General features: G+C 43.5%; 1 protein-coding gene across 5 annotated transcripts in view; it reads right to left on the reverse strand.

Moving 5' to 3' along the window:
- Nucleotides 1-27,486, reverse strand: part of nrxn2b (neurexin 2b) — an 863,757-nt gene that overhangs the window by 678,299 nt on the left and 157,972 nt on the right. For all 5 annotated transcript variants that reach the window (XM_084156410.1, XM_084156411.1, XM_084156413.1 and 2 more), the window contains exon 4: nt 13,183-13,212. In XM_084156410.1, the coding sequence (XP_084012536.1) occupies nt 13,183-13,212 (30 nt within the window). The remainder of the gene's footprint in view (nt 1-13,182; nt 13,213-27,486) is intronic.

The following is a 27,486-nucleotide window of genomic DNA, read 5'->3' on the forward strand; positions in this document are numbered from 1 at the left end:
AAAACAGAAAGGTGGTGCCAAAAAAGTGAGTAAAAAAAGGCCTCAAGGCCGGCGCTGCTAAATGTTTGAGATTAACAGACTTATTTGGTAAAAGTTCTGGTTCTGCTGGTCTGAGTGCTGTGTCTGTGAGAAATGACAGACCAGCTGCTGCTGCCGCTGCAGCAGAGGACAATGGTCCAGTCAAGGTAGGAAGAAACAATATATTCATATATTGTATGAAATAGTAGGCTAGATAGGGAAGGGGGGATTCGGGGGAGCATTTAGACACTAGGCTACCTGCAATATACCCTTACAAGTCATTAGATTGGCTTTTATAACACGTAGGTAAAGCAATAGCTGTCACGCCCTGACTCAGGGGACGCTTATATGTTGAGTCAGGGTGTGTGTATTCCTTGTTGTGTTAGTTCTATGTTGTAGAATCTAGTATGTCTATTTCTATGTTGGCCGGTGTGGTTCCCAATCAGAGGCAGCTGTCGCTCGTTGTCTCTGATTGGGGACCATACTTAGGCAGCCTATTGGCACTAGTGGGTTGTGTGATCTTGTTCCGTGTTGAGGTATGTTGTTTGTGTACCTTGGACTTCACGTTTCGTTTGTTGTTTTGTAGTTGTTTATTCGGTTCTAATAAACATGTATGCATATCACGCTGCGCCTTGGTCTGACCCGTCGATGAACGATCGCGACAGAAGATCCCACCAAACAAGGACCAAGCAGCGTGCCCAGGAAGAGCGAATGGCCATGTCACAGGTGGGCAAATGGTGGTCTTGGGAGGAGATATTTTCGGGAAAAGGACCCTGGGCGAAGAAGGAAGCCCAGGCAGGAGAGGAGCAACGGCAACATGGAAGCCGGCCGAGGAGGAGGCCCGAGAAGCAGCCCCAATATCATTTTTTGGGGGGGCTAAAGGGGTGGTCGGGGAGCGAGAGAGAAGAGCCCCGACCACTGCACCCGGTTGGTTTTCAGATTGGGTCCCTACGACCATGGGAAGAGGAGTGGGAACAGTATTACACTGAGGAGTCGGAGGATGACGACGACAACGAGTTTCTGTTTCCTAACTCGTGGGAGCTCCCGGAGGAGTCCTCACGGGAAAAGGAGTGCCGACGACGGAGACCCGAGAGGCAACCCCAATAAAAACATTTTGGGGGGGGGGCACACGGGGTGGATGACGAGGCTACAGGAGGCTAAAAGGGAGAAGGAAAGTGTAGAGGCACAGCGAGAGGAGCTGGTTAGGCAGCAGAAGGAGCGGGGGTTAATAAAGGAACCCAGTCCCGCACCTCGCACCAAGCAAGTGGTGCGTGTCGCCAGTCCGGTCCGGCCTGTTCCTGTCCCTAGCACCAAGCCAGTGGTGCGCGTCGCCAGCCCGGCCCAGTCTGTTCCTGCCCCTCGCACCAAGCCAGTGGTACGCGTCGCCAGCCCGGTCTGGCCTGTTCCTGTCCCTCGCACCAAGCCAGTGGTGCGCGTTGCCAGCCCGGTCCGGCCTGTTCCTGTCCCTCGCACCAAGTCAGTGGTGCGCGTCGCCAGCCCGGTCCGGCCTGTTCCTGCCCCTCGCACCAAGCCAGTGGTGCGCGTCGCCAGCCCGGCCCGGCCTGTTCCTGTCCCTCGCACCAAGTCAGTGGTGCGCGTCGCCAGCCCGGTCCGGCCTGTTCCTGTCCCTTGCACCAAGCCAGTGGTGCGCGTCGCCAGCCCGGTCCGGCCCGTTCCTGCTCCCCGCACTAAGACCGGCCCGGCCCGGCCTATTCCTGCCCCTCGCACCAAGCCAATGGTGCGCGTCGCCAGCCCGGCCAGGCCTGTTCCTGCCCCTCGCACCAAGCCAGTGGTGCGCGTCGCTAGCCCGGCCCGGCCTGTTCCTGCTCCTCGCATCAAGCCAGTGGTGCGCGTCACCAGCCCGGCCCGGCCCGTTCCTGCTCCTCGCATCAAGCCAGTGGTGCGTGTTCCTAGTCCGGTCCGGCCTGTGCCTGCTCCTCGCACCAGACCAGTGGTGCATGTGTCCAGTCCGGCACGGCCCGGCCTGTTCCTGCTCCTCGCATCAAGCCAGTGGTGCGCGTCGCCAGTCCGGCCCGGCCTGTTCCTGCTCCTCGCACCAAGCCAGTGGTGCGCGTCGCCAGCCCGGCCCGTTCCTGCTCCTCGCATCAAGCCAGTGGTGCGTGTTCCTAGTCCGGCCCGTGCCTGCTCCTCGCACCAGACCAGTGGTGCATGTGTCCAGTCCGGCACGGCCCGTGCCTGTTCCACCGGTGCCTGGTCCGGCTCCGGTTAGCTGCTCCACTCCGGAGCCAGAGCAGTCCGCTCCACCGGGATCCAGTCCAGCTCCGGTCAGCGGCTCTACTCTGGAGCCAGAGCAGTTCGCTCCACCATCGTCGGGTTCAGCTCCAGTCAGCGGTTCCAGTTCAGACCCAGACGTCAGCCCCTCTCCAGGTTCGGGGTCTCCCACACCAGCGTCCAGACAGGGCTTGGTACTTCGTGGGAGGAAGGAGAGGGCAAGCAGCGCGCCGAGGTCCAGACCAGACCAGGGGTGCAACAGGGAGGCGGAGAATAGGTGGTGGTCACGCCCGGAGCCGGATCCGCCTCCGAGGCGGAATGCCCACCCGGCCCCTACCCTGTTATGTTTATGTTGCGCGGTCGGAGTCCGCACCTTTGGGGGGGGGGGGGGGGGGGGGTACTGTCACGGCCTGACTCAGGGGATGCTTATATGTTGAGTCAGGGTGTGTGTATTCCTTGTCGTGACAATAGCCATCTACTAGACATTCATACAGTGTTTTTAATTAAACATCAAGTCATTATGTATTACAATAAAACATTGAATGAATGCATGAATGCTAAATAATCCTAATTAAAATGTTAAAGGTGAAGTTGGGTGATGTCTGTGTATTTTAATTGTTTTTATCAATGTTTAGGCTATTTGCTTTGCTTTCTAAAGCTCAGTGATTATGTTTAGATGCACACTAATAATTCAACATTAAACTGATTATGGCAGTAGGCAGAGTATGGAAATAGTCATGTATACACTCAGTGTAAGGTCAAAATCAAATAAGTACAATTATTAGGACATGTAAACAGTTTAAATCGGCGTTCCAGCAGTGTATTTGATCTGCGCATGTGCTAGTATCAGTAACACAAGGCTCCCTCTTATGCACGAGTGAAGTGAATTCTGAAAGTATGCATCTTACAAATAGTTTTCACATACAAACGTTATATGTCCGAACTTAGAATCAAATAGGCTTCACAAAAATAACATGGTCACTGTGGTAGAACGTTTATTTTATTTGCCGATTTTCTGCATTAACAAAGGTTTCATCAGGTAGCCTGATTTCAAGACGTGTCCATGTAAATAGGATTATTAGAGAAATCGTTCTTCTTGCAATGCATGTAAACGTTTTAAACTAACTATTATAGTAATCTGACTATACACAATAATCGTATTATTGTGTACATGTAACCGTGCTCAGTGTCGCTTCAGCTAGCAAGGCAACTAGGGTTTTTGAACTGTAGCAGAGAGAAAGAGCTATGTATCTGCCCTCTCATTGGCTAGTATGGTCGCAACTGATCTCAAATCCTCCCGCCTACCTTCCATCTTTGAGGATATGTATTTCCATATTATAATATGTTGAAAAAAACTTTTATTAAATTGTTTATATATTTTTTTCACACTCGCGACCCCCCCAAAACCTCACGACCCCCACTTTGAGAACCACTGATCTATAAGGCATTTATTCAGTGATTTTCTTATTTATCTAATAAATGTGTTTATTCATTCACAACTAGGATGTTGCTGGGCACAGTACAGGCAGTGTGGTCCCCTGGTCTTCTGGTCCCAGTGATGATAGGCGTAGCACAGACAGCTCAGCTGCTGCAGCAGAGTCAAGTGCAGTGGAGAAGACAACACACACACTGACACACACACACACACACACACACACACACACACACACACACACACACACACACACGCACACACACACGCGGTCAATACTGCTGTTCCTATTTACTTTATTGCACATCCCAGCATATTCTGTAGTAATCATAGTATATTCTGCATATTGCTATTGTGTATATTCCTATTACCCTTCATACTTCTGTTTTGAACATTTCTCTATTCTCTGGTTGTATTTTTTATATATATATTATGTCTATTGCACTTGAGAAGAGCTCGTGACTAAGCATTTCGCTGCAACATTTACATCCTGTATTCTGGGCATGTGACCAATAAACTTTGATTTGATGACAGCCAGTCACTAATTTGCTAAATAACTAAGTAGTTAGGCTTTATATATATATAATTTTTGGGGGGGTCATTTAGCAGACACACTTATCCAGAGCGACTTACAGGAGCAATTAGGGTTAAGTGCCTTGCTAAAGGGCACCGACAGATTTTTCACCTAGTCGGCTCGGTGATTCAAACCAGCAACCTTTCGGTTACTGTCACAACACTCTTAACCGCTAGGGTACCTGCCACCCATAAGGTATTATGAGCAAATGGCAACTTATTAGGCATTTCTTCTGTATTTTTTTCTTCTTTATCTATTAAATGTGTTTATTCATTCAAAACTAGCAACCAAATACTGTATGATACAATATGTACTGTAAAACCACTATAATTAGATCAGGTTTAATATGTATTATTGTTGGGGCAAGGTTTAGTGTCAGTATTGGAGGCCTGTGCCACAGTGTGACTGAATGGGGAGTGTGTGTCTCAGTATGGTGGCGGAGCAGTGACTGGCCTGGGGGACAGGGAGATAGAGCAACAAGATCTCACGGTTTGACATGGTTTGACTTCAGTATTCAACATTTGTCCAGGGGGAGTTAACAGTCACATTTTGACGGTTAAGTTTAAGCATAAAAAAATCCTTGAGAGCATGCCAGGGGGGTGGGGGGGTTGGGGGGTAGGGGGGGGGGGGGGTTCTACTAAGCTAACATATGGAATTGTTTTAAGATGGTCATACCAATCAAATTTGCGATTTGATTTGTAATTTTAGGACTGCTTAATGTATAAAAAAAATCTCCATATAATCTCCATATAATCTTCCATTCATTTTTTAAAACTGGTACCCGGCTACCTTCAGACTAGTCTTGTGAGGCTTGTGGGCATCCTGCAACATGTACATCCTGTATTCTGGGCATGTAACACATCAACTCTGATTTAATGACAGCCAGGCACTCATTTGCTAAATAAGTAGTTAGGCTTTTATAAGGTATTATGAGTAAATGGCAACCTGTTAGGCATTTATTCAGTATTTTTTCTTCTATATCTATTAAATGTGCTTATTCATTCACAACTAGGATGTTGATGGCTCAGTACAGGCAATGTGGTCCCCTGGTCTTCTGGTACCAGTGCCATGAGAAATAAGGCTAGGCTTAGCAGGGACAGCTCAGGGGAGAGTGCAGTGGAGGTAGGAAGAAAACAGAGAGAGAAACACATAGATGTACTGCCAGTTCCTTAATATGTAATAGTAATTAACACTAGGGTACACATATAACATAATAATCCTAAGTATGTCTACATGTAGACACACTTAAAAACAGCGAATTCGTTCATAATTCATTCACAACTAGGATGACGCTAGGCCTAGCACAGACAGTGAACCAGATAATGATGATGCTCAGACCCATCATCAAGTTGAGGAAAGAGAGCAAGCAAGTTAGGCAAAGGCTCCAGAAAAGTCAACACAGGAGAACAAGGAGAAGCACAGACAGACAGAGACAGAGAAACAGTGACTACAGAGAAGACGCAGAGACAGTGTAGTGCGTGCGCTGCGATGTGTTGTGTTGTTGGCTGGTGTGGCTAAAATGCTAGGGCTGAATGTTTATCCCAGTCCGCCCATGACTGGCTGCATCACCGCTTGGTATGGCAAAACTGCTTGGCATCCGACCACAAGGCATCTACACCTGTTGTTTACGAAGCATATGACAAATAACATTTGATTTGCTCTTTCCTAAATTATCTCCAAGTATCACCAAGGAGATCATATAATCTAGATCCTATCTCAGGGATTGGTTAATCTGACTCCCAGTACGTGTTCATCTTCTAGGGCCCTCATATTCAACTCTGGACCTTGAAGCCAGTTCCACTGCTTTTTTAAAAATTATTTCCCGCTAAATCATGGACTGGGACACTTTAATTATCATGAAGAACAGAAAACCAACATGCTCCGGACCTCATAGGGTAGGAGTTGAATACACCTGCTCTAGGGAATAAGAGAAAAGCTCTGATCACGTACTGGGTTCAACAACCGCTGTTTGAAGTCGCCTGCAATCAAAAGCTAAAGAGCTGGGAAAATTGGTAATTTGAGCTTATTAGGGTTCTACATTGTTTCATTAGGCCCTTGCTTTTATTTATGAAGTAGCCATTAATTGGTTTGTTAAAGTAAGGAATCCCTCAGGCTCAGAATTACATATGAGCGCTTCAGAGTTCAAATGAGTCCATAGTGAATGAATGGGTTAGGAACCAAAGAATTTTGGTATATAATTTGGTCCGAAATTGAACCGTCAGGCTTTATAATCAGAACTGGGGATCTGGTATTATAATTTCCACACATGAAAAAGGCCATTAGCCTCATTTTAATGTAATGAACATAGTTCAAGATTAGCATATTTTATTGAAATAAAAAAGCATATTTGTTTTAGAAACAAATAATATATACCTCAATTCACATACCATTGAACACACATTTTCTGGCTATTTTGACAGAATACTTGCAAACTTTGAACTATGAAGAACATTTCATAATATATGAACAGTGGTTAGATTAGATATAAAGGCCTATTTCACATTATTTGGAGTCTTGGCATTGAATCAACTAGGCCTACATTTGTTTTTCTTATGTAATGTGGAACACTAAATTTGCCATGACGCTATGGAACCAAATACTGTATGATATAATATGTACTGTAACACCACTATAATTAGATCAGTGTTAATATGTATTATTATTTGCGCAAGGTTTAGTGTCAGTATTGGAGGCCTGTGCCACAGTGTGACTGCATGGGGAGTGTGTGTCTCAGTATGGTGGCGGAGCAGTGACTGGCCTGGGGGACAGGGAGATAGAGCAACAAGATCTCACAGTTTGACTTCAGTATTCAACGTTTGTCAAGGGGAGGGATAAAAGTCAAATTTCGACGGTTAAGTTTAAGCATTAATTCCAAATGATTAAGGTAAGGGTTAAGGTTTGGGATAGTGTTAGAAAAAAAAACAAAGAAAAAAAACGAGCGCCTAGTGCTGGGATTGAACACCCAACCCTTGGAGCCAGAGCTAGAGGCTTACGCCCATCCGCCATCACCATCCACAACGCCCTAGTAAGCCTACGTGATGGTAATATCACTCACTGTGGCCAGTTTTGAAAGCATTTCCTGTCATCCTGTGGATCCGGACAAACGTCGAATATCGCCTTGGATCTCGAGTCACCTTGCTGGATAGAGATCAGCCTGTCGAGGCATGGGCTTTGCCCTTCATCTCTAGGAAGGACAGGTTTTGTGAAGGAGTGAGGAATGTATTTTTGCTCGCTTGGCTCTGCAGACTGTGATGTTCGGGGCTGGTGGTGAAAAGCACCTGCACTCTGATCAACCAACCAGCACAGTCGGTCGTGACCTTGGAAAAATATGTTTACAGCGCCTTCGGGAAGTATTCAGACCCCTTGACTTTTTACACATTTTGTTATGTTACAGCCTTATTCTAAAATGTATTAAATAAATAAAAATTCTCAGCAATCTACACACAATACCCCATAATGACAAAGCGAAAACAGGCTTTACATTTTTTTGCAAATTAAAAAAATTAAATAAATACCTTATTTACATAAGCTCAGGTGCATCCTGTTTCAATTGATCATCCTTGAGATGTTTCTAAAACTTGATTGGAGTCCACCTGTGGTAAATTCAATTGATTGGACATGATTTGCAAAGGCGCACACCTGTCTAAATAAGGTCCCACAGTTGACAGTGCATGTCAGAGCAAAAACCAAGCCATGAGGTCAAAGGAATTGTCCGTAGAGCTCCGAGACAGGATTGTGTCGAGGCACAGATCTGGAAAAGGGGACCAACAAATGTCTGCAGCATTGAAGATCCCCAAGAACACAGTGGCCATCATTCTTAAATGGAGGAAGTTTGGAACCACCAAGTCTCTTCCTAGAGCTGGCCGCCCGGCCAAACCGAGTAATCGGGGGAGAAGGGCCTTGGTCAGGGAGGTGACCAAGAACCCGATGGTCACTCTGACAGAGCTCTAGAGTTCCTCTGTGGAGATGGGAGAACCTTCCAGAAGGACAACCATCTCTGCAGCACTCCACACATCAGGCCTTTATGGTAGAGTGGTGAGACAGAAGCCACTCCTCAGTAAAATGCACATGACAGCCCGCTTGGAGTTTGCCAAAAGGCACCTAAAGACTCTCAGACCATGAGAAACATGGTCTGATGAAACCAAGATTGAACTCTTTGGCCTGAATGCCAAGTGTCACGTCTGGAGGAAACTTGGCACCATCCCTACGGTGAAGAATGGTGGTGGCAGCATCATGCTGTGGGGATGTTTTTCAGCAGCAGGGACTGGGAGACTAGTCAGGATGGAGGGAAAGATGAACGGAGCAAAGTACAGAGAGATCCTTGATGAAAACCTGCTCTAGAGTGCTCAGGATCTCAGAATGGGGAGAAGGTTCACCTTCCAACAGGACAATGACCCTAAGCACACAGCCAAGACAATGCAGGAGTGGCTTTGGGAAAAGTCTATGAATGTCCTTGAGTGGCCCAGCCAGAGCCTGGACTTGAACCCGATCTAACATCTCTGGAGAGACCTGAAAATAGCTGTGCAGCAACGCTCCCCATCCAACCTGACAGAGCTTGAGAGGATCTGCAGAGAAGAATGGGAGAAACTCCTCAAATACAGGTGTGCCAAGCTTGTAGCGTCATACCCAAGAAGACTCAATGCTGTAATCGCTGCCAACGGTTCTTCAACAAAGTACTGAGTAAATGGCCTGAATACTTACGTAAACTTATGCAAACATTTCTAAAAACCTGTTTTTGCTTTGTCATTATGGGCTATTGGGTGTAGATTGATGAGGGGAAAAAACTATTTAATCTATTTTAGAATAAGGCTGTAAAGTAACAAGATGTGGAAAAAGTCAAGGGGTCTGAATACTTTCCGAAGGCACTGTATATCGGCGCAAAGCATAGTTCTGCGATATTGAGCATCAAAGTTTTCACATCCCAGATCTCTGAACTGTTTTGAGTGAAATTGTCTTTCATAACCCATTAAGGTATTTACCTTAAAGATAACTTAAGTGCAAACATCCTGAGACTTTTGCAAATCCATTTTTTAGGGAGTGCAATCACAGACAGAACATTATGGCTCTAAAATGTCAATATAGGTGTTCTATCTGAAACTTCTGAATTAGACATATTCCGTTTTTAAAGAAAACTGTAGCTATTTGAATACATAAATTATAGAATAACACTATTTAAGAGGACATCAAATACACTGAGTATACAAAACATTAAGAACACCTGCTCTTTCCATGACGTAGACTGACCAGGTGAATTCATGTGAAAGCTATGATCCCTTATTGTTAAATCCACTTCAATCAGTGTAGATGAAGGGGAGGAGACTGGTTAAAGAATGATTTTTAAGCCTTGAGACAATTGGGACATGGATTGTGTGTGTGCCATTCAGAGGGTGAATGGGCAAGACAAAATATTTAAGTGCCTTTGAACGGGTTTGTGTCAAGAACTGCAACGCTGCTGGGTTTTTCACACTCAACAGTTTCCTGTGTGTATCAAGAATGGTCCACCACCCAAAGGGTGGGGGGTGCAACTCAATATTAGGATGGTGTTCCTAATGTTTGGTATACTCAGTGTCCATTAAGACATGTGTTATATTATAATCATCCAACGAATTACTGTCATCATTTACTCTAGTTTCCTGCAGTGGAATGACCAAAGTGCCCTCTAGTGGCCTTATGGATGGAATGTTATTAATATTTTTCCAAATTTCATAATTAATACACTTTTTTTTGTTGTTGCTGAAAATCTGGTGTTTCTATGTCCAACAGTTTTGTTATATTGCGGTATTCTGTGATGTATATAAAGTGTAATATTGGGATGCAAATTCAAAATGGAATACATTTCAACTCTATATCTGACATGGTACAGGTGCCTTCTTTTTTTAAGCCAATAACCATGTGTGTGAGGTGTATACTTTTGTTTCAAAGTAGATGTGTTTAAGACTACCAAGAAACACTCTGCGTGACCCTGATATAGCCCACTGCAGTAAAAGGTTAAGATTTATGACAGTGTTGTTGTTTTTTGCTTGCATGCCATTATTGCTGGCAAGCCTAGACCATACTTAGAGCGAGATGGAAAATACGTGTTCTGATTGGTCCATCTGTATTTGTTCAGGCTTGTGATTGGATTACAGATAGAACCTTATAGCGCAAAGTACAAATGGGTTTATGCAGATAGAACTTTCTAGTTTTTCATTGGTTTCACTTAATTTACTTTTTCAAAAATCTAACTTCACAGACATGAAGAACCATCTAAAGATCAAATATACTGTATGTGACAAATGTTTCGCAAAAATGTCAGATAGAACCTTCTAGTCCCAAGGTCTCGCAGTGACGGCAACACGCCTCTTCAATTTGCTCTGAACAAATGTTGCAAGACACAGAAGGACAAGCAGACAAATACACACGTTTACAGGTGCACACACACACACACACATAGTCATTGTCGAAACGAAGACGCTGACAAAAGTGTCTCAGCCTTCAATTGCAAACCATGTCAGTCACTGAAGCTGTGGCACTTTATTCCTGAGCCAAATAGGCTTATCGATCGTGCTCTTTAAAGATGTTTCTGTGGCTTGTTCACGGGGGGACAACCACTGTATTAATTTTAACTACAGTCAATCAATATACGAAGGACGGGGAGACCAAGGGTTGTGTGATTAAACAAAGTCTGATCAGCAGTTTTTCCTTGTTGTATCATGGAATATTTTCTCCCCTTCTATTTCCCTAATAAGTTATGCATAAGAAAGATGAAAGTAGGAGACATTTTATTATTTCCCTACTTGGAATAATCATTAGACCTCAATAGAACGCCTGTGGCTTGGTTAGATCGAAATCAGTACTGTTCAAACTTCTACCTTTTTCAGCCTTTTTTTTAACCTTGTTTTTGAGTTGCTTTTTGCCTGTTTCCCTCTCCCTTTCCTTTGAACAGAGATGTACAGTTTTTGTTACGGTACTCCCCTCCCTTTTTTCCCCACCAGCAGCATCAACAGTTAAGACGTTTCCTGCTCCTCATCGGGGTCAGGGGTTACACAAATGCAAAGCCATGCTCCAAACATGGCCGCAAACAGCGAACGGGAACCGCTAACGCCTTGCTCTCTCTGTAGCCATGAAGGGTTAGGTAAGGATTGGGGGATTGGGGGAAATCTTAATACTGACATTTTGATTCCTCAAGTGTGCCCAATTATCACAGTGTAAACCTTGTGTGCTGAGGCCACACGGACCGAGTAAACAAGCTAACCTGCTTTTTGAGGGAAAATCTGGCTTTTGGAGGGGGAAAAGACTGGCACTCTATAGGCCTACTTAATGACGGTATGTGGGAGAAAATGTCACGGCAGAGCGAAGACGAACCTGTATAGAAGTGAGAGGATTTTGATTCAGTGGGGTCACAGCAGATGTCTGGAGGAGCTGTCGGCGTGCCGTCATTGAGTCACCCAGCAACAGGAACAATGAGGTGTCACTATTTCCGCTTTAATTAGGGTGGCTAAGACCTACAGACCGAGGGGGATCTCCGAGCTCTTGTTCACAACAGGGCTCTCCAGTGACGGCTGGCCCCATCAGAAGTTGTCAATGGCGCATGCAAGGCAGTTAGAGGAGTCTAGGAGAGGTGTTGGAGACATTTAAGGTAGCTAAGGAGTCATTAAAGGGAGGTGTTGGAGACATTTAAGGCGTTTGGCACAGGTGTTTGAACCTTTATGTGTTTAAAGAGCTCAGGGTTGAAGTGTTTCCTTGATTTCTAGCATCCTCTCTCATCTCCTTCTCAAATGTCAGAGGGAGGAGAGCATTGGATCAAAATATGTTCAGAGAAGACGCAAGGAATCGAGGAAAGAGTTTTGAGATGCACCCCAGGAGAGGGTTATTCATACATCCTAGTCAGATATCAGTGCATCTGTGATGAGGGTCGAGGTGGGAGAGGGATGGGAGTCGATAGGAGCGAGACGGTTCTCTCCATTCTGCTAAAGGTCAGTGCGATCCCCAGATGATCCCTGCCTGGCTATATCTCTCTCTCTCGCCCATGAACTTTCCCTCTTCCTCCATTCCTGGGTGGTTGACGTCAGGAGGCCACAGTGCAACCCAGTGTGTGGATAAACAAGGCAGATAAAGGTTGTCTGTGTGAAGAGAGAAACACTCTGAGGGATGTGGAGGAATGGAAGGATAGAGTTTAGATCAGGTGTGTTTGCTTGTGTCTTGGTTGATAGTAAAGCTATGGTGAAATGTGACGTCAGAGAAGCACCTTAAAGCAGTTTCATTGGAGACTATTACATGTACATAGCAGCACAGTTCAAACTCATGGCTTTTCAGACATCATTTTTTCTTCATACATAATTCACAAAACATTATTTCCAGGGATACATTTCATTGCTAAATCAAATAGCTAGCAGTCTTTCTCTGAAGAACCTTAAAACCTCATCATAACATATCAGGGTGCCAAACAATGAGAATGACAGCAGAGTGGTGATAGGAAACTCTGTGTCATTCAACAACAACCGTGTTGCATTAGTAAGAGGGATAACATACAGTTAACATTTCACTTGACCAACATTTTTCTGCAGACACTTTTTGAAAACCCAAGCAAAAGGGAGAACAGAAAAGCGTTACCTGCAGCCTGGGAGGTCGTAGGTCAGAGGTGGTTCCAGGTGAGCCAGAAGGACAGGACAAGGGTGGGACGGACAGTGTGGAGGCACAGAGAGCACAAGGAAGGACATGGCAGGAAGCACGACCAAAACAGAGAGAAGTGAGGGGGGAAGGAGGGTGAGAGAGGTGGGAGGTGCCAGGGATAGGGAGATAGGTTAGGAGGACGGGTTAAAGAAAATGGAGGTCGGGAACGAGGGATGGTGAGGAAAGTGGAGAAGTGAGGAAGAGGAGGAGGTTGGGCAGAGAGTTTTTTTTTTTTTTCCTCTAAAAAGAACCAAAAAAAGGAATGAACCCATACCTTGGTTGCTTAACGTCAGGTGCGCCAGACCTTGAAGGAAAGAACAAAAAAAAGAAAAGAAAGGAAAAAAGAAGGTCATAAAAGGCAACGGGAGGAAAAAAAGCATTGTCACAACGTTGGACTGCAGTTTGTGACAGACATCCTGGGGCAGACTCGGATGTCAGAGTTTCAACTCAAAGGTAAGAGAGACAGAGAGAGAGAGAGAGAGAGAGAGAGAGAGAGAGAGAGAGAGAGAGAGAGAGAGAGAGAGAGAGAGAGAGAGAGAGAGAGAGAGAGAGAGAGAGAGAGAGAGAGAGAGAGAGAGAGAGAGAGAGAGAGAGAGAGAGAGAGAGAGAGAGAGAGAGAGAGAGAGAGAGAGAGAGAGAGAGAGAGAGAGGATAACGAAAAAAAAAGCAAACACTTCTTGAGTGAAGGTGTGGGGGGGGGTAGAAAAAAAAAAGCATTTCATTTGGCGCAACCCCCGAAGGCCATTGCTCACACAAATGCTTTTTTTTTCTCTGAAGTACTTATGGAACACACATATATTAACTGTTTGGCAGCAACAAGCTTGAACTGAATTCTATATGGTATAAATCTGTACTGATCTTAGAGATCCAAGGTCTCTAAAAGAAAGGGTCAAAGATAAGCAGTAAAACACAGGAACAGCCCGTGCCGAAGACTATATATACTGACACAGATACAGTAAATGTTTACAACACAGATACTACACTGTGTTCACAACAGCCCTGATATAGCCTCGACAAATAGAATGTTGGTGAAATCAGGGGATAAACAAATTTGAGTCCAATCATTTCAAGGGGCTCCACAGTTTTTGGGTCAAATTATGTCAACCAAACTGTTACACCGGAACTCAATAATAGCTCTATGGAAATTCGGCATTACTTCACAACAATACATCCCAAGTGCTGACGAAGTCACTTCAGTCAGACCAGACCAACTGGAAACAACCGTAAAGCAGAAAGTCATTACACAAACAAAATAGCCTTGATGAGACTCTTCAGCCACACTATTTGCAACCTGTGAATGGTTGAATAGCAATTCTTTAGTCAATTCTTTTGCCACACAGCTGGCCCCCTGTTTTCCTCCTTGCACAAAACAGAGAGGTACAGGCATGATGGGAGAGGAAGCTGCAATTCAATAATGAGAGGTACAAGAGGCTGAAACACTTAAAAATAACATAGGGAGACATTGTGTGTGTGTGTGTGTGTGTGTGTGTGTGTGTGTGTGTGGGTGTTTGTGTGTGTGTGTGTGTGTGTGTGTGTGTGCACAAAATGTTTTCGCTTGACAGAGGCAAAGGTGGTGTCAGACTAACACAGAGCCAGATCCCGAGCAGGATATGAAGAGGCTTCAACATGTTTCACCATATGACACAGACAGAGAGAGGGAGAAAGAGAGAGATATAGAGCAGAGAGAGATCAGAGAGAGAGATCAGAGAGCGAGAGAGAGAGACAGAGAGAGAGATGGAGTTCGCCCTAGAACGAGAAATGACACAGCGGCGCATAAGAGAGAACTGAGAAAGAAAGAGACATGATCTGGCCCAAACATATCAAGAGAGCACATGTTCTCTTTCACACATGCCTCCCTCAAGCTGGGACGATAAAGCAAAAATGATTGACACCAAGCATAAACACTTATTGACACCGAGCATACCGATCACTTATCTCAGGCATTGCTGATATCGTTCATTACGATAAGTATCCTATACTAGAGAAATGTGGAGTTTGAAATGAAATAAATTAATAATATGGGTGACTGTTAATGAGACAATTGATGTCAGTATAGAGACAAAGTGGAGTCGCAATTCAACGGCTCAGACACGAGATGTAGGTGGCAGGGTCTACAGACAATCACGGACTACAAAAGGAAAACCAGCCACTTGGCCGAGACCGACGTCTTGCTTCCGGACAAGCTAAACACCTTCTTCGCCTGCTTTGAGGATAACACAGTGCCACCGACGTGGTCCGCTAGGACTGTGGGCTCTCCTTCTGCGTGGCCGACGTAAGTAAAACATTTAAACGTGTTAATCCTCGCAAGGCTGCCGGCCCCACATGCTTCAAGATGGCCACCATTGTACCCAAGAAAGCAAAGGTAACTGAACTAAACGACTATCGCCCCGTAGCACTCACCTCTGTCATCATGAAGTGCTTTGAGAGACTAGTCAAGGATCATATCACCTGTACCTTACCTGCCACCCTAGACCCACTTCAATTTGCTTAACGCTCCAATAGATCCACAGAAGATGGAATCGCCATCACTCTGCACAGTGCCCTATCCCATCTGGACAAGAGGAATACCTATGTAAGAATGCTGTTCATTGACTATAGCTCAGCATTCAATACCATAGTACCCTCCAAGCTCATCATTAAGCTCGAGGCCCTGGGTCTGAACCCCACCCTGTGCAAATGGGTTCTGGACTTCCTGACGGGCCGCCCCCAGGAGGTGAAGGTAGGAAACAACACCTCCACTTCGCTGATCCTCAACAATGGGGCCCCACAAGGGTGCGTGCTCAGCCCCCTCCTGTACTCCCTGTTCACCCATGACTGCGTGGCCATGCACGCCTCCAACTCAATCATCAAGTTTGCAGACAACACAACAGTAGTAGGCTTGATTACCAACAATGACCAAGAGAGCCCACAGGGAGGAGGTGAGGGCTCTGGGAGTGTGGTGCCAGGAAAATAACCTCTCACTCAACGTCAACAAAACAAAGGAGATGATCGTGGACTTCAGGAAACAGCAGAGGGTGCACCCCCCTATCCACATCGACGGGACCGCAGTGGAGAAGGTAGAAAGCTACCGGGGGCAAACTACCCGCCCTCCGGGACACCTACAGCACCTCGATGTCACAGGAAGGCTAAAAAGATAATCAAGGACAACAACCATCCGAGCCCTGCTATCATCCAGAAGGCGAGGTCAGTACAGGTGCATCAAAGCTGGGACCGAGAGACTGAAAAACTGCTTCTATCTCAAGGCCATCATACTGTTAAACAGCCATCACTAGCACATTAGAGGCTGCTGACTACAGACATAGACTAGAAATCACTGGCCTCGTCAAGAAATGGAACACTAGCCACTTTAATAATGTTTACATATCTTGCATTACTCATCTCATATGTATATACTGTATTCTATACTATTCTACTGTGTCTTAGTCCATGCCGCTCTGACATTGCTTGTCCATATATGTATATATTCTTAATTCATTCCTTACTTAGATTTGTGTATATTGGGTATGTGTTGTGAAATTGTTAGATATTACTTGTTAGATATTACTGCACTGTCGGAGCTAGAAGCACAAGCATTTCGCTACACCCGCAATAACATCTGCTAAACACGTGTATGTGACCAATAAAATTTGATTTGATTTGATCTGATGGCTACAACCATCAAACGAGTAGTAGTAGTTTAAAAGGATAATAAATAAAAAACTGTGGTGCACATTAAGGTTATAAAGGTATTATGTTTATTGCATTCAGGCACTTTATCGTGATATGGATTTTTGTCCATATCGCCCAGTTCTACCTCCCAGCCAAACAGCCTATGTGAAATGCTTTGTGGGCCTCTCTGAGGAAACAGACAGTAAGACCTGATCATAACTACAGTAATTCAACTCATAGAAAAGCCATACGATTGCATTGGGAAGTCCCCTTCATACACAAATCGAATTACTGCCACTAAACACATTGAAAGCATAATGAAAATACAAACTTGCCATGAGATTTTTATTTTTAAATCGGACAATTTGATTACAGACTTAATTGTGTTTTGAGTGCAGATGGGAATGACTGACGCAATCCGAGCCGACCAGGGACGGCTGTTGATTGGCTGGAGATGATTGAGTGACAGATGGAAACGGGTCATAATTCTGTCATTAGGAGGGAACGTGCAACCGTGAAATCTCTCTTCCCCTCTCTCGTCCTTCCTCCCTCTGTCTCTTTCTTTCTCTTTTCTCCCTCTCTCTCTCTCCACATCCAGCTCTCAATCAGCCAGCTGCAGCTGCCGTCTGCTCCTCTCCTCTCCTCTCCTCTCCTCTCCTCTCCTCTCCTCTCCTCTCCTCTCCTCTCCTCTCCTCTCCTCTCCTCTCCTCTCCTCTCCTCTCCTCTCCTCTCCTCTCCTCTCCTACCCCACTCTGCTTCCAGCCATCCCTACTAAACAGTTCCACTGTTGGGCATGCACCTCATAATTACTCAGCACTCCAACAAGGGCCCTGGGTTGTAAACAACCCCACCAAAATGGAGGTTTTTAATCGAGGACAGAAATTGTGAGGGATACAAAACGCTACATTCATAGAATACATTAGCATTCGTGATGATTGCAGGAAATTCACAATGAACGTCATCTAAATTTTACCCTACGGCCGTCAACAGTATGGTTATGTCACAGGGAGTAGGGATGTCCTAAAATGGACACCGTACAGCAGTCTCGCCAATACAGGAATGGTATAATCATCTCCGACAGGTTTGTTCTTCAACGACCTTGTCAGACGTCCATCGCTCACCATGTTTACCTAACAACACACAGTGTACTGGGTCCTCCCATCACTTACATGGGAACAGATGTGGAGGGGGACAGAAGAGGGAGGTAAAGGACACACGAAGGGGACAGAGAAGGATTAGAGTGAATCTTCATCATCATCAGTCTTTTCTCTCCTCCTCTCCTCCTTCACTCGTCCATCAGTGGGAACAATAGTCAAATTCTGATGGAGGGGTACGTTGGCTGTGGGGAACCCAGTGGAGCTGCGATGGCATGTTAAACAGTACCGTCCTCCAAGGAGGTCCGCCAAGCATATGGCCACCTCCCTATACATACACCCACAGCATATGTCACACTAACATACACACAGCCCACTGGAATAATGGGTGGTGTGGAAAGGATCGCTCTAATTGGTTGGGTGTGGAACTTTGGTTGGCTGAATTTATCTCCAAAGATTGATTTTGATGTCATATGTTTTGGTAGACAAAGTGGTGAAGGGAAATAGAAATCACCAAGCAAGACATTTTGCCAATTTGCAATTAATATGTTAGTAATAGGTTAGTGCTTCGTAATAACATGTTATACTCTTGACTCGGTTATGTAGGCTTACACAAAATCCTTGGGAATTATACATAAGACCGTGTACTTATAGTTTCCAGTATCATAAACACTGCAACATGTCATGTCTTTATAATGCCTCTGAACATTTCCTTTCGCAGAACAATCCTCTTAGCTATATTAGATCATGAAATTATGCTAGTGTGGCTGGCCACAAAAACACACTCCAGATATTTGTAAAAACATTTGCTTAAAAGATGTCGGGAGATAAGTCTCATTGAAGTCCGAATATACATCTCAGTAGGCCTATGTATAATGCATGCTGTCTTTCTACAGCTCAAGTAATAGCTATAGAAACTCGAGCAGAATTTAAAACCCTTTACAGTAGTAGGGCTCTAGCCAGCAGAGCCGAGGTTAGAGAGAAATATCGGAAGTTGACAGAGGCAAGAGATGGTGATGGATTGATGCTCGCTGCTCTCCTCCTCTTGGCGAGCTTAATTAATTATTCAAGTGGGGTGTGCCTGATATCAAAAGGCTATCAAACAGGATGAAACACGTGTTAAACTCTGACACTCCAACATCAAATGAAATGCGTGACAGGACTGGCATAGATCATCGGACTGTTCCACTGAGGCTAGCTGCTAGATCACAGCTACAACGGAGAGCTAGAGGAGACTCCCTCGCTGATTCTATTACTCCCCTTCTAGCATGCCACTGATGCCTGGATGAAAGGCAACCCATATGCGTCTCTTTCATATGTATTTCAATCTTCTTTGTTCAGGTGTTTCCAGGAATGACTCGCCTTGTCTTCAACGCTCTAGTAAACATCAAAAGATTAACATTTATTTGTATGTGATTACATACTGTAGGTGAGGAACATACTGTAGATCAGCTTTACTATAGCAGATAGATTGTGGCTTCCATCAATGTTATTGGCTGCATCATTTCCAATCCCCATATATATATATATACATACACACACACACACACACACACACACACACACACACACACACCGTTCAAAAGTTTGGGGTCATTTAGAAATGTCCTTGTTTTTGTAAGAAAATTATTTTTTTTGTCCATTAAAATAACATCAAATTGATCAGAAATACAGTGTAGACATTGTTAATGTTGTAAATGGCTATTGTAGCTGGAAACGGCAGATTTTTAATGGAATATCTACATAGGCGTACAGAGGCCCATTATCAGCAACGATCAGTCCTGTGTTCCAATGGCACGTTGTGTTTGCTAATCCAAGTTTATCATTTTAAAAGGCTAATTGATCATTAGAAAACCCTTTTGCAATTATGTTAGCACAGCTGAAAACTGTTGTGCTGATTAAAGAAGCAATAAAACTGGCCTTCTTGAGACTAGTTGAGTATCTGGAGCATCAGCAATTGTGGGTTCGATTACAGGCTCAAAATGGCCAGAAACAAATCACTTTCTTCTGAATCTCGTCAGTCTATTCTTGTTCTGAGAAATGAAGGCTATTCCATGCGAGAAATTGCCAAGAAACTGAAGATCTCATACAACGCTGTTTACTACTCCCTTCACAGAACAGCGCAAACTGGCTCTAACCAGAATAGAAAGAGGAGTGGGAGGCCCTGGTGCACAACTGAGCAAGAGGACAAATACATTAGTGTGTCTAGTTTGAGAAACAGACGCCCCACAGGTCCTCAACTGGCAGCTTCATTAAATAGTACCCGCAAAACACCAGTCTCAACGTCAACAGTGAAGAGGCGACTCCGGGATGCTGACCTTCTAGGCAGAGTTGCAAAGAAAAAGCCATATCTCAGACTGCCCATCTTAATCTTTTATTTTTACTGGCCAGTCTGAGATATGGCGTTTTCTTTGCAACTTCATAATGCCTTCATAAGCACTACACAAATGTGTTACAAAGCATCTATAACCGTATGTCATGCTTCATAAAGGGTTCATAAATGTGGCATAACTGTGTGACAATCACCAATGTCAAATGTGACATAACCCACTATGTTGAATATGATATATACACGTGCTTTATAAAGGGTGACATGTTGTGCTGAAGGATGGCATACGCTCTAAAGTGAAGTCATATTAGTCACATTACACCTCATCTCGTTCCCAGAAACTTCCGCCCAAATGCGCGGAAGGTCTGGTGGACCAACACATCAAACTTGGTCTTCATTAGTTAAGGTCAGGCTTAAAATCGGATTTTAAGACGATACATTGTGTAAATGGAGAGGGTTTAGCCATAATTATGACTTTGTGGCTGTGTTATCTAGTGACGATGAGGGAGAATGTTCTTGCTAGCAAAGGACATAGCCTGATGACAAATACTTTACTCAATAAGGTCACTCCCACTAAGGCCAATTTTGAATGGTTGATATCCCAGGCATATACACTACCGTTCAAAAGTTTGGGGTCACTTAGAAATGTCCTTGTTTTCCATGAAAACATACATGAAATGAGTTTGAATAGGAAATATAGCAAAATGAATAGGAAATGTAGTCATTGACAAGGTTAGAAATAATGATTTATTTATTGAAATAATAATTGTGTCCTTCAAACTTTGCTTTCGTCAAAGAATCCTCCATTTGCAGCAATTACAGCCTTGCAGACCTTTGGCATTCTGGTTGTCAATTTGTTGAGGTAATCTGAAGAGATTTCTGAAGAGATTTCATTCCTGAAGCACCTCCCACAAGTTGGATTGGTTTGATGGGCACTTCTTACGCCCAGCTCAGCTAATCCCTACCATTGTGACGCAGAGTTGTCAAAATGCTTCAGAAAATGTACATTACATCATGGGCGTCGGTAGTCACAATATAAGTAACCTAATTTATGTCCGTCTAACTGCCCTGAATGCCACCGCTGATCCTACAGCTATTGTGTGCAGTAATCATGTGCCTAAGAACCAGATTTATACTGTTAGCACTGAACCGGTGTACCCGAGGAGGCAGTCCACTGTGTGCAGCTCACCGTGCACTAACATAAAGAACATGAGCACATCTACTGCTGCTAAGCTTCCCAGTAAAGCAATAAAACCAAGTAAGCATCCCAGAAGAAAAGTGCTCAAAATAGCCCACGTTAACATATGTAGCTTAAGAAACAAGGTTCATGAAATCAATAACTTGCTAGTAACAGATGACATTCATATTCTGACTATCTCTGAAACTCACTTAGATAATACCTTTGATGATACAGTGGTAGCAATACAAGGTTATAACATTTACAGAAAAGATAGAAATGCCAATGGTGGAGGTGTTGCTGTTTATATACAGAACCACATTCCTGTGAAGATTAGAGAGGATCTCATGTTAAATACTGTTGAAGTAATATGGCTACAGGTTCGTTCATCCGCCTCACCTAAAGCCAATTCTGGTGGGAAGCTGCTATTGACCACCAAGTGCTAACAGTCAGAATCTGGATAACATGTGTGAAATGCTTGATAATGTATGTGATATCAATAGAGAGGTACTGTATATATATATTATTTTCCCTTAACCCTACCATCTCTCCCCTAATTGGAGTCAACTAATGGACAACAACTCTTAGGCTTCTACTTCCAGCTTATACATACTATATACAGAGTTATCTTTTGTTAGTTTTTTGCCCTATCCTTCAGCTCCACTCAACCCCTCCCATCTATCTTTGAACAGCATCCAGTTTTGATTTCTATTTGCCATATAATTTTCAACAGTGCTGTGATGTTTCACAAAAATTCTGAACCTTTCCATTCTTATAGATTCTACATATTGTAAATTAAAGATATACATTCTTGCTAAGAGTGTTATTATATTATTGATCAATTGACTAGGACTTTTTAAATCAGCTGCATGTGTGACATAACTCCACCAGTCCTATTAATTATATAATTTACAAAGATTATAATTTTTTTTTTTTTTTTTTTATATGGGTTTTTTATCAATTCGTAAATTGGAGTTTAACCATAATATTTGTTGTAATATTTGTTCTGTCTTTTTCTCATGGATTAAACTGAATTGCAACCAACTTTCAATGGCATGTTTTTAAAAATAGGGATCTTTTGGAGATCATATCATTTTCAAATAACCGAAAGTGAGAGGTTGTAATCTGAATAATGGGAAAAAGGCCATTCTTGAACATGGGATTGAGACATTCTTACTAATCTGGTATATGACTAAAGAGTTAATCAGGGTGATTTTTCCACAAATAGCCAGGTGTAGGTGAGTTTCTTGTTCCAAGCTATTGTAACGGTGAGCCGTAGTATAACCACCTTAACTGGAATAAGCAGTGACCCTGACATAAACCTACACATAAACATAGCTAGCAGCCCTGTGGGAGGTACTTGACCCAATGGTCTCTGGAGACAATAGGCTAAGCTCTAGTCAATAAATCCAACACATTCTCTTTATGATGTCTTGGAGACCTATAGTAGCTTTGGTTGACTTATACAATATACTGTACTTTATTGGTGAGTTTTTATTTTATTTGTATTCCTACTTTCCTCTAGCAGTGTGTGTTAAGGGTGCCGTGGCTTCCCTGGCAATCCCAAAGGAAACTGTTGACCCTAGGCAAGGCACTTAAGCTAAGCGGCTCTAGCATTAAATCTTTATGATGACTTACCACTTACTGCCGGTCCCTCCAGCTTGCTACAGTTATCATCTGTCAAAACCCAGGGCACAGAGTTGTATGGAAATTTAAATGGGATGCTTATGCGAGAGGTTAGATGGTTTAAAAGAAGATTATAAACAGCAAACTTTTGTTTAAGATTTCCAACCGGTGCAAAAGGGTCGATGAGAGCGCTCACTAGAGGGAGGTTGGAGAGAGAGATTCAAGGGATTTTCATGCACATTTTTAATCCAAATGTAGACTGTTCCGTAGTGCATTCAAGGATGTGTGTGTGCACACACACTTGTCTGTTTTTTCCCTGTTCCTCAGGTTAAAAATCATAAAGAAATCATGTTCCCGCACTTTCAGAAAATGTATAGTTCAGGGATTCAAATCCCGTCTCGCACATTTTGTTCATTAAAACACACAGCTAATTTGTCTGTAATATATTTGCAGAATTATTTGCATACTCATGAAGATTGGCAGGGAGTAGAGATTTGAACTGCTTCTGTTTCATCTTAATTAAGCAGTTCATAAATAAATAGAACCTCCATATGGGGAGACAGTAGCTCGGCTACAGTAACTTCAGTGCTAACACAGAGAGGTTAAATGGACCATGATATCCTTGTTTCTGACTTCCAAGCATCGCCTCAGAAACATTTTCATCCAATATACATTTGAACATCGACATAGGCCTACACACTGTCTCTCTCTTCGCACAAACCGATGATGACAGTAATTTACTTTGCTGCAAGATGAATGTACAGTATAAAAGGTCCTAAACATTATCTATGGCCAATGTATAAGGGAGATCTAACGTAGAATCCAGTACTGCGGAATCCAACACATGACCCTCTACTTGAGCCAAACACACCTTACAGTAGAGTGCAAGTTTGCTATATCCTGTGTCGGACATGTTCCTCTCCCCCTCCCTTTCTGCTCCTATGCCAGGACTCATAAATTCATCTTTTGTAGAACCCCCCCCCCCCCCCCCCAAGAAAACCCCTCTGATGAATCATTAATCCCTGTGAGTACTGGCACGCTCTCTTCCAGGTTATTCGTCACTTCTGCCTCTTTGCCGTCCACTTTCACCCTCCTTTTCCTATCATAATTTCCACTGGTTCATCACATCCAATAGAAAACACTAAATGTCATCCGCTTCCATTCACGACCGCTTTGGACAGCCAATGAGACAACAAAACGAGTCCATAAGGCCCATCTGAAAGACCCAGGCTGGTTCCAACACATATGGTGGCTTTCTTTCTTTCAGTCCCTCCCTCTTTTTCTCCCAGCCTTTTCCGGTGATGATAGCCGTAATTGCCTTTAACTCCAACATGTGAAAGACAAGACGCAGTGAGGAGAAGAGGAGGAAGCCAGGGCCCATCTCATGTGAGATATTAGGCAACAGAATGCCCACCATAATCTGTATGCGCCAGAAAGAAATGCCTGAACGCTCTCTGTCTCGCTCTCTCCCACTCGAGGCTCATTTGGCTCTAAATGACTGCACTTTAAGTCAGCCTTTAGTTCTCTTCTCCTCGTTCTTTATTCATGTTTATATGATTGTACTGCCTCCAAATTATTTAGCCTGCCTTCACCTATTGCAGCCTCCAAATGCCATAAACCCGTGCCAACAAAACTGTTGGGCCTCCAAGCTAAAGCTCAGATCGCTTCACTTAGGAAACGACAATAATCCTTTGGGATGTTTATGCAAAGACAGCTACAGCCCGAGCGTTTGCTGATGTTTAATGTTTCATTTTGATAATTTCTCCCTGGTTTTCCATTTTCCCACTTGCACATTGTTTCTTGATACTAATGGTATTTCGCTGCTATCTGTGTGTGTGTTCTTTTCCCTTCGTTGGATGAATACTAACGACTGTTTGTGTTTGATGCTAACGTGACGCCACACTGAGGGGGTTTCACTGTATGGCTCCCTCCATGTCTTGTGTTGAGAGGTGAGGCACAGCAGGTAGACGCTCATCAGAACATAATAATGAGAAATTAATGTCCTCTGACTGCGATGACATTTTAATGTTGCGTTGGATCAACACGATTAGTCCGCAAAATTCAGAGCTGCTTTGGAAAGTTGAGTCATTGGTAGAAAGTTAGTTAATTACACCACACATTATCTTAAGTATCTATCACAAGGCCTGGAATTCCCTGTGTACTTAAATCGGTATGCGTTGCCTTCGCACAGAGCCTCTGTATGAACTCAGTCAAAGAACATTCTCTGTACTCTGTACAAAGCATATATGTAGCATAGTGAGTTTGCGGTGTTATGGTGTGTTGAATTGATTTATTTTTTATAATACATGCAGTGGTGCTAGAATTAATTTAGTAACCCATATGGTTTATTCATGGTTATGGATCATGGACGGAATACCGAAAACTACAGTATATTTATTAATAATGTGTTTTCATTTGTCTGTTACACTCACACAAGTCCCATGATACCTCTACATGTTTATATAATCTATAGATAACTACTGTATATGAATGTACAATGTCAACATAGGTACTTACACATCTGTCGAGTTGAGAACCAAAGCAGCAAAAAATAGTGTAAGTCTGTCAGTCTGAGTTGATAGCGTCTGCTTACATGAAAGACACATCTCATGTTAGAAATCCATCAATACCTTGGAAGAATACAGCTAATGGTCTTTTCAGGTAATAGTCTTGCTGCTGACTGTCCATTGTACTGTAAAATACTGTGTAAAACCGACTGCTATTATGTGCATCAATAAGGTAGTAGCAGAATCAATGCCCTGTATTTCTACTGAGGACTAAAGGCCCTGACAAACTGTAACTGCAGTAGCAGTGATTTCAACAAACTCAAAGCTGTCTTACCTATCCCAATGGCTTTCTTTTCCCACTGCACTATGAAAAGATAGAAAGAGCACAATGCTCAAGCCAAAGACATAAAGCAGCAAGCAATTTGGGTTGTAGTGCCATATTTGTTAGGGTTACTATGGATGACAGATGGAAGAATGTGTAGTTGAAAACCTGGATGAATTATTTATAGTGGAGTGATCGTGGCAAAGTTGATTGGAAATGTATGCACTCACTACTGTAAGTCGCACTGTATAAGAGTGTCTGCTAAATGACTAAAATGTAAAAATAATGTAAATGCTTGCCAATACCTGAATCTATCCTATTTCATACTGTACTCCTAAGCAGATGAGTGAAATTAAAGCCCAACATGTTCTACTAGGGAAGTGGTCACCAACCTTTTGAGTCAAGATTACTTTCGGAGTCAAACAAGAAGCTGAGATCTAACGCTAAGACTTCTTTTCAAATCAAATCGAATTTTATTGGTCACATACACATATTTAGCAGATGTTATTGCGGGTGTAGCGAAATGCTTTTAAACGTGACTTCAAAATGTGTACATTAACCTAATAAAAACAGTTGGAATGAGGTGTGTGCAGGAGGCCTAATATATTATCACAGCATATTGGCTAAATGCCCGGTCTGCCAATATTGTCAGACCATATTATATTTCAAAACTAGAGCTTTGATAACAAAATAGATCAGTTGGTGTAACACTTGCGAGGCACAGCGGAGCATAAATTGAAATAATTTGCAAATCATTCGCTTTTTTATTTTACTGGACTGATGGTACCTGCATCTGATGGTCATGGTGCTTTCAAGAAAACTGGGAACATGGAAAAAAGGTCAAATCATGACATCAGTGATCTTTAGGTCAGAAAGCCGGCGCTCTGGAAAGATGCCGGAGTTTCGGACTTGGAATTCCGAGTTGGATGACAGTTCAAAACTATTTTCCCCAGTTGGATCTAGTTTTCTCAGAGTTCCCAGCTGTCTTGAATGCACTGAAGTCGGAGTCAGAGATTTCCGAGTTCCGAGTTGTTTTGAACACGGCATTAGTTTCAGCGGAGGGAGAGAGCAGCAGAGGGTCCGCCTCTGACGGTCCCTGCTCTCTCCTTCCTTTCCTCCGGTGAGACTGACCAGAGAGAGGAGACACAGTCTTCCACCTGATGGCGAAACGCGAGTAGCACCGCATCTGCCTCATGCACAAATTAATGTTGTTCCTTTGACCAGAGAAAGTGAAATATTCCTCGACATTAAAAGACACGACGAGCTGCTAATAATAATAAAAACGCAGGGCTATTGATACACTTGGCCACTCATTAATTGCAGCTGCACCATGAGTGGAAGTAGGGAGAAGCACATTTTATTTTTGTAATAGTGTTTAATAAATGAATGAAAACTTACACATTAACTCTTTGCTGTATTCTTTGACAGTCTCTCTCTGGTCATGTTTTTAAAAGTTATGAAATCTCACGTAGGCTAGTATCAAACTTTGCTATCAAATGGTGAATTGAGCTATCCGATTGGCCAGCGCATCAGGCGCACTCGATTTAGCCACAGATCTCCTGGTCCGCCGGGTTGGAGGAGTTTGTCTTTTCAGACAAATTAAATGGTTCAAAATGGGAACACCTTGCCTACTTGGTGCGCAGGGCTTCTGAATCAAGTGCACCTACCACCAACAGCGCAACACTCAAAAAAATCGAATAAAAGGAAGCCTTTATCGTTGGTGGAAGCCTTTATCGCTTTTCTACAGAGATGCTTGGTGATCGACAAGGATGTGGTTGGTGACCATTCTACCAGGGGCTAACCATTCCCTCAAACTGTTTGAGTCCATAGAATCATCTTGTTTAGTCTCTACACCTGAGCTAAAAGCCCTGTACT

The sequence above is a fragment of the Coregonus lavaretus genome, assembly GCF_964263955.1.
Source record: "Coregonus lavaretus genome assembly, chromosome: 39".
NCBI classification, from domain to species: domain Eukaryota; kingdom Metazoa; phylum Chordata; class Actinopteri; order Salmoniformes; family Salmonidae; genus Coregonus; species Coregonus lavaretus.